General features: G+C 40.1%; 2 protein-coding genes across 8 annotated transcripts in view; one reads left to right on the top strand and one right to left on the bottom strand.

Moving 5' to 3' along the window:
* Positions 1 to 68: 68 nt before the first annotated feature.
* LOC135789666 (trypsin-1-like) lies at positions 69 to 1201 on the top strand. Its single transcript, XM_065299612.1, has 4 exons — positions 69 to 224; positions 297 to 579; positions 640 to 848; positions 909 to 1201. The coding sequence occupies exons 1-4, from the start codon at positions 179 to 181 to the stop codon at positions 1157 to 1159; spliced, it is 789 nt and encodes a 262-aa protein (XP_065155684.1). The 5' UTR covers positions 69 to 178; the 3' UTR covers positions 1160 to 1201.
* Stacl (SH3 and cysteine-rich domain-containing protein) overlaps positions 1193 to 12954 on the bottom strand; it is a 35633-nt gene continuing 23871 nt past the window's right edge. Inside the window, exons 9-20 of one of the 7 annotated variants that reach the window (XM_065299595.1) lie at positions 12647 to 12922; positions 9867 to 10027; positions 9581 to 9625; positions 8593 to 8711; positions 8368 to 8535; positions 7652 to 7939; positions 5117 to 5194; positions 4458 to 4616; positions 4155 to 4247; positions 3835 to 3974; positions 3566 to 3781; positions 1193 to 3511 (exon numbers count right to left, since the gene is read on the bottom strand). In XM_065299595.1, coding sequence (XP_065155667.1) covers positions 3350 to 3511; positions 3566 to 3781; positions 3835 to 3974; positions 4155 to 4247; positions 4458 to 4616; positions 5117 to 5194; positions 7652 to 7939; positions 8368 to 8535; positions 8593 to 8711; positions 9581 to 9625; positions 9867 to 10027; positions 12647 to 12922 — 1905 coding nt within the window. In that variant the 3' untranslated portion in view covers positions 1193 to 3349. Of the gene's footprint in view, positions 3512 to 3565; positions 3782 to 3834; positions 3975 to 4154; positions 4248 to 4457; positions 4617 to 5116; positions 5195 to 5712; positions 6235 to 7078; positions 7247 to 7651; positions 7940 to 8144; positions 8271 to 8367; positions 8536 to 8592; positions 8712 to 9580; positions 9626 to 9866; positions 10028 to 12646; positions 12923 to 12954 lie in introns of those variants that run through there. The other 6 variants (XM_065299597.1, XM_065299600.1, XM_065299596.1 and 3 more) reach the window with 6 other exon arrangements.

Here is a 12954-nt window from a genome sequence, read left to right as displayed (position 1 = left end):
AATAATAAAATAATAAATATGTTTGATAAGAGCAAAAACTAAAAATCAACGGATGTGGTTCACTTGAGAAACGATTGCTTCTTCCTGATTCTAAGATAAATCTAATCAAAATCAGATAACAGAAAAGTATAAATATGTAGGATCGACGGTATTAGCCACAGTCTCCAAAAAAGACAACATGAAGGTATTCATTATCGCATCCCTCTTGGTCGCCTGCGCCTTGGGTAAGTGTAGATTACCCGCCATTTTGGTCCTTGAGTTCAATTTTTGAGTTTAATTGATTTTTGGGACTTTAGCCGCGCCTTCCCACCACAACCGCATCACTGGTGGTGAAGATGCTGAAGCTGGTGAGTTCCCTTACCAGATCTCCCTGCAATGGGGTATCTTTGGCATGTACCAACATGTCTGCGGTGGTTCCATCATCGCCCCCAACTGGATCTTGACTGCTGGACATTGCGTAACCGAATTGCCTTTCGATGGTGATATGGAAATCCTTGCTGGTATCGACAACCTTAGCCATACCTCTGGTGCCCAGAAGATCGCTGTTGTCGAACGTATTGTTCACCCAGACTACAATGGGTAAGATTTATTTATAAATGGTTATAAAAATTAGGAAAATTAATTATAAATTACCAATAGTGGTGTAAACCCCAATGACGTTGCTCTGCTCCGTTTGGCTTCCTCTTTGGAGTACAACGACTTGGTCCAGGCTATTGAACTGCCCGCTTCCGGTGAGGAACCTTCCGGTGATGTTGTTCTCTCTGGCTGGGGCTCCACCTCCACCAGCAACTTCCCAGTCATGCCCAACCAACTCCAGAAGGTTGATCTCCCCGTTTTGGACCATGAAGGTAAATACTTACCAAAATTTTACTCTCCAATCAATCTAATGTTAACTAATTTGATACTAGGTTGCGCTGCTGCCTTCACCGAATTGATGGGCACCTCTGAACCTTTGGATGAAGTTTCCAACGTGTGCACCGCCAACCCTGGTGACCACAAATCCGCCTGCAGCGGTGACTCTGGTGGCCCTCTTGCCGGTAACGGCAAGATCGTTGGTATTGTCTCCTGGGGTCTGGTCCCATGCGGATCGGAAGGTGCTCCATCTGTCTACACTAAGGTTTCATCCTTCGTCGACTGGATCAACGAACACATCGCTTAAAAGCCTAATAATTTAATAATAAATATCTACGTATACTTTTAACTATAATTTTTATTTATTTAACATAAAATAAATACACGTAGATATACCTTCCATTTAAAAATTCGCTCCAGCGCATAAAATCTCATCAAATACTGCATTCGTTTCTGCTAAATACACAATGTAACAATACAATACAAATGTGCACAATATAAACAATTACTTACGATCATTTTAATTGATCTAGAAACAATATTTATATAATATTTTTAATTTCGTTACAACTTAGAAACGTTTCCTTATACAAATCCGAATATTTTCTTTTAAATATATATGTTTTGAATTAGTTTACACTTTGAGGCAAATTGAAAAATTCGTTATTTTTAGTACTCATGTCGGCCATTTTGAAAACCAAACAAATCCAACGACAATAAACTAGACATTTGCATATTTTGGACGTTAGGACAACAAGTGTATCAAGGAAAATCTTACACAACAATCGATATATTGGTCATTTTCAATATTTTTCATAATTCTCTTCATTTTTATGCATTAATAATTTCGTAAATCTTTATCATTCGATAACGCATCATATACAATTCACTAGGCGTTTTATTTTTCATCATGGTATCATTATCATATCAATATTTCGATTATATTTAATTAATACGGACAGTCTTGGAGTGATGTGGTCGATTTGCTCATAAGTGTCACAAGAATAAAACGAAACTACTCCGTCATTTTGTTAAACACATAAGTAACATCGATCTAGACACTAGTGTGTGTGTTTTCAACTAAATGTGACCGAAAGTCGTACGCAACTAAACAACATGTATGTAGTAGTGTATCGCTTACTCGATAGTAATCCAAAAACAAAGTTCAATTCCGTTATTTACCCTTTTTTGTTTGCGTCGACTAGTTGAATTTATGTTCGCGTTGGTACCTGCAGCGCCATCTAATAGTGTGTATAGCAAAGTGTGACTTTAAAGCGTGTTCAATGTGGTGTGAATCAGTGCAGCTTATTTCGTAAATATTTTTTAGGTTAAGTGGTAAGTTTTACGACCTATTTGTTTCGTCCCAAAAATATTAATCGTCTTTTTTCCTTTAGGTTTTGTGTTTTTGTTTTGTTTTGTTTTACAAAAATAGGTTTTCTCACTTAAAAAGGTTCTCGACTCGGCTATTCTCTCACATTTACCCACCCACACAATATATTTTCTCTGGTTTTTCTTTTTACGGTGTAATTCATATTTGGTATGTTGGTATTTATGGTTAGACTATAGTTTATTTACGTACGAAGAGGGGTCGACTGTTCGACGAGATGTAGAGATTCTTACTGCGATAGAACGTGCTCTTAAATGCAAACCGTTCGACATTCTCGCTGATTGTGTAGATCCTGAGGCCGTGACGCGATGCGGGAACAATTTTCAAACTACCGCGCTGATCATCTTCTAAATAATTGTCGCCATCTTCTGTATACGGCGGCACCATCTCGTGTTCATGTTCAAGCTCTTGCTCATTATCATTCAGCAGATTACTTGTTGACGAAGCACAACTGTATGCCTCTAATAACAGCGGACGTTTTTGTGAGTCGCTGCGGAATTTACGCGTGAAGAAATTCTTCGGAGAAGTTAGTCGCATTGATAACGGTCGCTTGGTAGAAGAAAATGGCGCTTTACCGCTGTTACAAACAGCGCCATTTTTATAACCGTTCTTATAACTTGGTAATCTCCTCGGACTATCTTCACTAGCATTCAATTGATTAACAAAAATCTTGTTGATGTTGTTTAGATTATTCTGCTTCGCCAAATAAGTATTATTCTTGTAGAAATCGCTGTTGTTACTGCTGCTGTTGTTGTTAAAGTTGCCTATGTTACTAAAATTAAATGAATTGTTGTAGAACTGAAAAAAGTTCTTGTTCTTCTTTGGCGGTTTGGAGTTGTTTTTAACTGTAGTCGAGTTGGTCTTTGCTTTGTTCTTGTTATTCTTCTTACTCCTGGGTGGCATTTGCAGGGTGGGCTTCGGCGAGTAGTCGGGAAGTTGCGGATATGGATAGTAGATCTTTTGTAGGGTTTTACCGGCGTCGTGCTGCGTGCTAGTGCTTTTGTTCTTGGTGGAAATGTCGTTGTGATGGGAACGTTGCTGTTTCTGTTGGTGGTGGTGTTGGTTACAGGTGCACACTTGATTAACTTGACAAGCGGCCTCGGAGCGTTGTCACACCTCCTGCAGGAACTTGACGGGACAAACTCCTTGGCGGTTGTCCCCGGAGCGGATCATAACCATACCATCCAGTTCCTCACCGATCTGGATCACGATTTGATCACGCAATAACATGAGACCGTTGTCACCATCGGATACTTGCAAGTTGTGAGTGACCTAGAAATAAATTTTAATATAATTTAAGTTTTATGGTAGGATATTTATATTTACCTGTAGGGGTTTTTCACCTGGTGAGAGTTTTGAGCAATACTTGCTCGGAAAGTAACCAACGCGTCCCAAACATTTACCCTTCCACCAATCAGGATCAGAGGTGTCAATGACTGTGACCTTGTATCCTGCTTTCAAATCCAACTCATCTTGATGTCTTGACTTAAAGTTGTACAACACCACATATAAATTCGTTGGGAGGAGACGATGTGGCTTATGCTAAACAAAACAACCATCTAAATAACTCTAACCATTACAAAACCACTTCTTACCTTTCCACCAACTGGGCTGGGACATGGTGAAGTACTAGCGGAACTTGGAGATTTCTCATTATCATCCGGTAGCTCCACAGAGGACATGCGAATGTTTTTCGCGGATAGCAAACGACGATTGTGGACTGGGCTAGAGGGCGCTGCAACATTCGCCATTAATACACCGTGTCAAAGAAACTCAACACAATTAACATGCGCATCATCACCTCGTCCCGAAACAAGCATGCACAACTTGAATATAATAGAATAATTATTCTGTTACCAGACAACAGTAATGAAAAAGGAAAATGAGCGTAATACACTACTTCCAGAGTGCGTACTTGAGTTAATTGACTCGCTTGCGTTGGATGCTACTTGGACCTGATGGCAATGGTGGGCCAGTCGCAGCGCACCAAGATGGCCGACCTGCGACACTGGGTGCGCCAAACAGAGAGAGATAGAGAAAAACATGCACGAGACCACAAGATACAACAACAGAAGTATGAAACAAAACTTCTTCACCAAAATTTCTAACCTCTTCTCTATGTATTATTCAAAAATTGTTCAAACGTGCTTATCAAAGAAAGAAGAATAGTAAATTAAGTGAATATAAGAATTAAGAGTTAATGTAGAAGTTGACTAACATTGTATCCTGGATGAAGATCCCTGATTGGAATGAGGGTCACTGGTGGCAGCGGCACCACGATGCTGACGACGTTGCACGTGCTCGGTGCTTTCAGGAGAATCCAGAGAGAGTGACTTCATGCGCAGATTCAACTTCTGGCGGCGCGGCGAGTGCGGTGCTATAAAATGGCCGCCATGTTAATCACAACTGCACGGAAGGATGTCGTATCGACACAGCTAACATTTTGTGTATTTGTACTTCACAAGCGCATGCTCAAGATCACAAAACACTTGACAGAACATCAGAAACATCAGAAATATTCTAGATAACAAAAGTCAGTGCTTAACGTTTGAAGAAATTTGAAGAAAAAAGTTTTAGAGAAACAAACAGAAGAAAAACATTCTACTGCCTGCAAAAAATTATTCTACTTTGCTCTGAACGGTCGATAGACAAGTCATTTTTTTACGGGTGAGTGTTGTTGCATTTTCAACTCTTAGAAAGAAAAACAAACTAACTAATTGATAATATAAGTCAAACTGTAACCACAATTATTTCTGGTGCTAGTTGTTTACTTCTAACTACTGTACGCGGATAAAAAAAACTATTTGGTAGGTATAATAATTTGTTGGTAGCTTATGCAAAACGAAAATCGAAAAACCCAAAACGCTTAGTACAGACCGACATAATGATTGTGTGTTTGTCCCGTTTCGGTTTTAAAATTGCCAGCGCTCGACGAGTTCCTCATGCTTCTCATCCCTAATCGTCGGCCACGCACACAAAACCAAACAGAAACAGAAAACAACAACACATAGTATTCTTGTTTGATCAGAGCCCCTTTTTCAACTAAAAACTAAACTAAACTAAAGTTAATTAAACCTATCAATTTTGTATACATATTTCTAATGTTTAATTGCTAATCTAGAATCTAGATGATAATCTACGTCCTAATCAAAAAGCTTTTTAAGTAGCGTCATCTATTGATGAAAAGCACTAAATCAACTAACGCCATCTATTGATTTGAAAGCACATTGTGAGAATGTCAGTCATTCTGAGCTTGTTGGTTTATGGGAATTTAATGTTATGTTTAAGGGTTAATTTAAGGGTTGCGTGAGTTGTGCTCGGTGGAGGATACTAGGTTTTACGGCCATTAAAACTTTTCGCTTGATATGCGCGTTAAAATAAACAAAATAGTATAAAAAAATTCAAAAATATAAAAATATAACCTTGAATATTGTTATTTGACAGCTGGATGTTGTCAAATGTGAAACTAAGAGTAACTTTATAGGTATATTTCCCTTCATCATATATATAACAACAATCATCGATTAACAACAAATTATAAACGGTACTCGTACAAGTAGGTAAATAACGTGAAACGAAAATTAAAAACGAATAAACGTATAGGTAAAATGAGGAACAAACAAACGCTTTCGTTGATTACACGGAGCAATACAGTGTGGCTTAATTCTTTGCTTTGTTCGTTGGAAAGTTTATCGAGAGAATAATTGAGCTTCAGTGTTTTTTGTTGGACTTGCTGGCACCGTTGGCGCTGCTGGCGGCCGACTGCTTTTTGGTGGGCGTGGCACGTGCCCCCTTAGAGGGCGACGGCGACGGAGGCGGATGTGTGGTGGGCGTTGAGGGCGGCGTCAGGAAAGTTTCACTATCGCTGCCCCCTGTTGCTCCACCACTACCACCTCCGCCGCCTGTGGTCACACCGTTGCCATTCTCGCACTCGGGACTGAGGATGAGCGGCTGGCCGAATGGTCGTGTGCCTGACGCGTCCGTCGATTTCCTCTCTAAACGTCGCAAATAACAAGAAATTGGGTCATTTTTTGATTGGCTGCTTTTGGTTGGTCAGAGAAAGCCACTGCAAACCACGCGTTAGTGAAACAACTGTCAAAATATAATCAAAAATGTCAAAAAGAGTCAAAATGTCAAATAAATAAAAATGACTTTCGCTCCATCTCTCTGATGTTTGGTATCCATTTTTTGTATCAGGAGAACAAAAAATATCAAAAACACAAAAGATATTTTAAAAAATCCACTCAAAAATAGGTTTGGCTTGGTTTTCAAAGGAGCAATCGAGAATACTGTTCAAAAACTACTCCAAAACGCTACGATGATGGAAGCCAATTTACTTGGTTATGTTTATACACGCGTGTGTAGATGTCAGCAGTTATATTCGCAGCGTTGCCAAAAATCAAAAACAAATGACAAACGAAAGACATGAAATGACGAGTAGATATATAAATGGTATGCAAGCAGTTATACACATTGGGATTGGCATCACGGAATTGACATCGAAATGCAGGTCCATACGAATTAAAATAAATTGGGTGGAGTTAAGCCAATCAAATGGGGGCGGGGACAGCTAGACATCAACGACATCCGCATCAGACACAGGGGAAATCGTTAGCCAATATTAACATGAACATGAAAGTACAAAGAACATGAAGAGATGTGTAATAATGGGGGTTATGTACACTAAACTGACAGAATGACAGCAAAACAAATCATAAGTACAAAAAACAACAAAACAAGATATTAATATCAATTGTTTTGTTGTTATTTTATACTTGTAGGCGTGTTTCGTTTAAAAATCAACCAAAAATAAAAGTGTGAGCGTTTGGCGGCGCGTACTTTCGGGCAGAGAGATGGAACGATGGCCGGGCGATCCGCGTCTCGACCTCGATCCGAACCCGGTGAGACTTTTCATTCCGGCGAAAATCCTGCGCCGCATCGACGTGCCCTCGGCGCCTGTGGGCGGAGCCGCAGCGGACTGGCCTTGCCCTTGCGACGTCCTACGATCTAACCAACCACAATCACAATCAGTAAAATTCTGTAATGCGCACAGTCACTAGCAACACTACACACGCTTTTGTCACACGCCCAGTTGAAAAGCCACGCCCACTGCAAAGAGAAAGCCCTGTGGAAAGCTAAAAATGACAGCGTCAATATATTACATGATTCGTGTTAACTTTTGCGTTCGTTTGAGCAAATTCGAAAAGTTTTAATTTCCTTCTGTTGTTTTCGGGGCGGAAAATATCAGGGAGTGAGAGAATAAGGGGCGTGGTTTTGAAAAGAAAGGCACGAATAAACATGCGCTCAAAAATGCTACTCCTATCGCTTTGAATCTTCTTCAGAAAATTAAAAAATTAAAATGGGGTTTCTCCATAAGTAAATATTGTTTAAAAGGTTTGATAAGGGACAAACCTGAGCTGGTTGAGCAAGGAGCAGGATTAACGACGCACAGGCTTGAGCCAGTTTGGCGTGGGGCCGCACTAGGCGGACGCAAACCCAACCTATTAAGATTCTGCCCTGATGAAGATGGCGTTGCGCCGCGCTCCAATTGGATGCCGACGGTGGGCGTGGCACCACTACTTGCCGCCACCTGCTGCATCATCGATGGGTGACCCTGTTGCGATTGTGGTGGTGTCTTGTTGCTAGATATCTCGCCGGCCTGCTTGAGCACCTGATAGATGAGGTCCACCTCGGACGCTTCTGTTTCGCAAAATGGCGGCACAAGCGGATGCAACAAACACATTGATTTCCGGTTATTGGATGCAAACCACAACAAAATCAACAACGAAACAATAAAACGGACGTTTTCATAACTTAGAAAGCAGATAATGATGGATATTATTGAGATTATTATGTTTGGTTAGATTTGATTGATGTGTGTCGCCGTGATGCGCGTGTTGTCTACCTATCGAGTTGGGCATAAAGTTGGCGGGCAATTGTTGCGACGATGGCTGCGGGGAGCGGCTTGAATCGCGTATTGACAGCTGGCGATTGATTGTCGGCATGCCCGAATATGTGTCATCAAAATAACCTATTAAGTTTTATATACAAAGTGTTCAAAATTGTTTTCATCGCTAACTTAAGATTGAATCATGAGATTGAAATGTTTTAAAAGGAAAAAAACTCACTCTCTTCTTCGACGGAAGATGGTTCAATCGCTTTTGTTTCAATCTCGGAGGTGGATTTTTGTCTTCGTAGAAGGCGGGCCTTTGCGGTGCACTTATTAGCTTTGTCTTGACAATCGAGATGCACGTTCAATTTACAGATACGACACTTTAACCCTTGTTTAGTGTGACCTTTAAAATTACCAAAAAAATTAATAATAAAAAATATTTAAAATTTAAAAGTCTAACCTCTTAAAACTTGTGAGCAGACATCACACGGTGTGATTTTCTTGTAGGTGTACTCTTGGAAGTTATGCGCATCTGGATCTCCTTTGAGAAGTTCTTTGGTAGCTGCCGAACCATTTTTCCTATTTTATTCCAAACAAAAATTAAAATTTGCTCCAAATTCGGAGGTAAGTTGTTTTGTTGGCCACGCCCACGAGCTACATGCCCACATTCGGTGGAGGACACGCCTCGCACTAGCGACACTAGCGACAACACTAGCAAGTTCACAAGTTCAGACAGTACGCCAAAGAGACAACGTGCCGAGACTATAGTCAAGTGTGCTCATCAGTACAAGATCAACACGTAATGCTAGAATATGCTGTTGGTAAGACAATGACGTTGTGATTACGACACATATATGAAGCGACAAATAAACATTGTTCTCGTGCTCAACTTAAATAACATGATGAGTGTTGTATGAAAACAAGATGGCGGTGTATGATTTGTAAATTTTGTGCGCTATTCAAGTCACTAATTTGTTACTATAGCGACTAAAACGTAACAAACACACGTTTCAAACATCTGCATATGATGTGAAAGGTATGTTTGGTTGCCTAAATCCAGAGAAGAGTAGAGTCCATCAAAAAGTCTCGATCACACGATCCACACGTTTACAGTTATTGCAAGTCCGCACGGTGCAAGCAAGCGACTGTCTAGCACTGTCGTTTCAAGAGAGATAGAGAGCAGAGAATAGGAAAATCACATAGTTATAGAATAGAATTGAATAGAGTAGATTGAAAGAGAGTGTGAGGGACAACATGAAAGCGTCAACAAAACGAGAACAATCGATATTGCGTCGCGTCCCATCGCGTGGGCGGAGCTATTGTGGGTGGTGTCATTGTTGGTGTGAAAGGGGTGGCGTGAGGAGGAGCTCGCACTCTCATTACATCTTACGGTACTTGGTATATTTGCTTGCACAAGATTATTTAGTCGGAACAACGGATGCGCATACCTCATCTGTATGATCGTCGATACAGCGTGGTACATTTGGTTTTTTCTTTATTGACGTTTGAGGTTGAGGTTTGAACACATAGATGGCGACATGTTTGGCGGTAAAACGTAATCGTACGTGGAGAGTGAGAGAAAAACAAGAGACAAAATCAATTAAATTCGTGTGGTTAATGGCATAAAACACACGCATCATTAAATAAACCTAAAGAATTCGATCAAAAGAAATGATTAATGATCAATATTTAATGAATTTTATGCATTATTAGTAATATTTTGCGGTAACTTACTTGTCTGCCTCCGGTGGTGGTGTTTTGAGGCTTTTAAAAGCCTTTAACCACTTGGTTTTCATACTGCCTTGGGATGCGTTGGACATCTTGCGTTCACGACCCGAATCACCGCCGCCTCCCGCACCTGACGCGTTGTCTAACTTGTTCGAGAAGAGCTCTTTCTGCAGGCCGACCGCGAATTTATAGAGAGAGAAAAATCAAATTCACTTAGTTAGTTTCAAATGCGATTATATGCAGGTGAAGAGATGGATGACTGGGTTGCTAATTCGCTTGCGGTTTCCAGGGATATTTTTAGACTTGAAAATAGGACAACAGCGTCAACATTGCATGCAAATGACAATCACTAAACCGCACAATAGATATTCGGATTTGCAAATCACGTCTGCGCTAGTTTCAAAAACATACAGTATGTTTACATTCAGCTACATGTCAAAATTGTCAAAAATTCTAAATTTAGCTGCCACCAATAAATTTATGTTGGATTATTGGTGGAGGCGCCTGTCACCTCAATCGGACACGACATTAATTCGTCCCTTCCCGAGTTGTAATCCACAAAATCCTCATAGACCGCACCGCCGGACGTTCGGGGAAATTGTTGGGTGAAATGTAAATTGGAATTGGAAGTGGCAAATCAATACCAATAATAGAACAGTCCAAAACGCCGAAATAATGTTGATAGATGCTCAGACCCAATGTGAATACAGAGTAAATAGGGTTAGAATGCGATAGTAGTCGTGTGTATGTGGAATTATGTGAGGCGCGCGAGCATCGAAAATTGTGTCATTGAAAATTCATGATACGGACAGCGAGGGCGAAAAACGAGATATACATAATTAATTTATGGAATGACTAACAAGCGCGCTTTTGTTGCCTGAAATAGAACGAAAATATTGCGCTCGTTAAAGTTTAATTGTTTCACAAAACGAGAAATATAATGAAAATTGATTCAAATCCAAAAACATATTTAAATTTCTGCCAACGACGTCAGCCACAAAAACTAATCAATGCTTCATTTTGATTTCGGAATGTTATAACTGAGATAACTCGTTCGGAGAATGACAGGATACGAATTTGATTTGCTTTCACTCCCAAAGGGATCGTGCAAAAGGGAAAATTGCCTTTTCCATTTATATTCGTCCTGGGAAGCTGCGGGAAAACAGAATGAAATCAAGACGAATGGCTCGAACGTTCAAAGTTTGCGATAACGAAAACAAACTCACGTCACAAGAGAAAAAAGATAAATTCGTGTTAAACTAAGCGAAAAACACAAAAATCAATTTTACCCTTGTAAAAGTATTCTATTTATATCTAGAATCTAACATAAATCAAATCAAAAACTTGAGAGAAACATAAAATATTATGTTCTACTCACTAGAGGGCGCTATTTGAAGGTCAACTGTTTGGTGTTATTACTCAAAAGGTTACCTACACATACCGAACTAATAACGCAATAATGTTTCATTACGGTTAATGTAACGACGCAATTTATCTTTATTTCTAGCTCTAACTCACATAGTAACCACAAAAAGGTACATTAAGGGGGAGGCAGAATGTGACTAATGACGAACATGTGCGCGCTAATGGAGGTTGGTTTGTTGTTGAGTAGGTGGAAATTGTCAGTTCGGTTGCATACCTTCTTTTTAACGATTACTCGATACATTTTGATAGATTACGTGCGTGGCGTTGTGAAGAAAAGGGCGAAGAACCTACTGACGTCACGCGAGGGAGAAATTGAATACGCTCGCAACGTGTAACACGATCTTTTTATATGCTAACTTTTTTTTTACTTTTTGTCTTTTTGTTTGTATTATTATTTTACTATAAGAAAAGAAGAGACATTAAACATCAAACAGTACACAACATGTGTGTTGACATTGAAAACAATTGTTTTTGCTTACCAAATGAGTGCGGAGACTCACCCACCCCATTTAACGATTGATAGTTACACGAAACCGCGCCGAGAATTACTTTTATCTAGCTAATTTAATTAGCTATTGAGGATTAATTGATTACTTGCGGTCAACGACAAGCCGGATATGAAAAACTAGATATGTTTCGTACTCTATTAACAATTATAAATTGGTATTACTCTTTGTTTTAACAGGATTAAACTTTGCAATTCTTTAACAAATGTCAACGTTCTCAACAGTTTTAATCACAATGTGTTACTTTAATTTATTGTGACTAATTACCCGATTGATATCGAATCACAGACACGTTTCCTTGGCGGATTAAAGCACTTTGTACATTCACGATCACAAAACGAAGAATTTTTCTCACAATGCGGAAACGCGTGCGAAAAGTGTGCCAAAGCTGAGCGGGAGAGCGAAAATATGTGGGTTAAACGACGTTCGGCGAGCGACGAGCGGGGTGCCGCACTGACGATGGAGAGCGCGCAGTGTCCTGGGGTAGGTCAAAAATTATCGACGTTCTACCGCCTCCAGGACATCATGCGCACGAGGGAAGATGCGATGCGCATTGCTCAAAAAAGACACAAGAGGAAGCAACACCAAAAGAGACTTTCACTACACGCCGGTAGATTGCGCAACGGGTACGAAAGTGATTAAAGTACTCAAGCGCCGCAGAATGAGAAAAGAGGACATTCAGTAAGGTAATTCAGTACGAGCGCACGTACCAACTATTACTCAACATTTTCGTTTATAGGCCTCGGTAATAAATTTTCATTAAAGTTTAAGTACCGCCTATTTAAACTTTAAGCTACTCTAAATCCTTAAAATGGCATAGGATGCGCTATGAATAAAAATGTGTACATTACTCACCTGGGCATGAATTGCGCTGAGGTGGAGTTGTGCTACTCTAAGATCAAATCGTTTCATACTGATGTCTTCCTGAATTTCGTTGGCCTTGTTGAAAAGTTGCGCTTCCACGGAGCGTTGTTGTAGACGAATGAGCGTTTCCAGCGCGTCGTTGATTTGTCTGATTTGGAGGTCTAGATCGACGGCTTCTTTTCGGAGGGCGTCATGTGAGGGACGCACCTGGACGGCAGAGAGGCGGTCTATCACCAGCTCGTCTTTCAATGGAGGTGGAATATTTTCCTGTGAAGTAATTATTTTACAAAAACAAATTA

Source organism: Atheta coriaria, unplaced genomic scaffold (assembly GCF_025399875.1).
Source record: "Atheta coriaria isolate IRGN ID8LTWV9N9 unplaced genomic scaffold, Caltech_Dcor_3.1 hic_scaffold_3_pilon, whole genome shotgun sequence".
NCBI classification, from domain to species: Eukaryota; Metazoa; Arthropoda; class Insecta; order Coleoptera; family Staphylinidae; genus Dalotia; species Dalotia coriaria.
This window is presented reverse-complemented; position numbering and strand designations above follow the sequence as displayed.

Bases quoted from the DNA above. Each gene is read 5' to 3' on its own strand.
- LOC135789666 (XM_065299612.1), top strand. From the start codon at position 179: ATGAAGGTATTCATTATCGCATCCCTCTTGGTCGCCTGCGCCTTGG. The intron at 225-296 runs GTAAGTGTAGAT...TTGGGACTTTAG, and splicing joins CTTGGTCGCCTGCGCCTTGG to CCGCGCCTTCCCACCACAAC. The intron at 849-908 runs GTAAATACTTAC...ATTTGATACTAG, and splicing joins CCCCGTTTTGGACCATGAAG to GTTGCGCTGCTGCCTTCACC.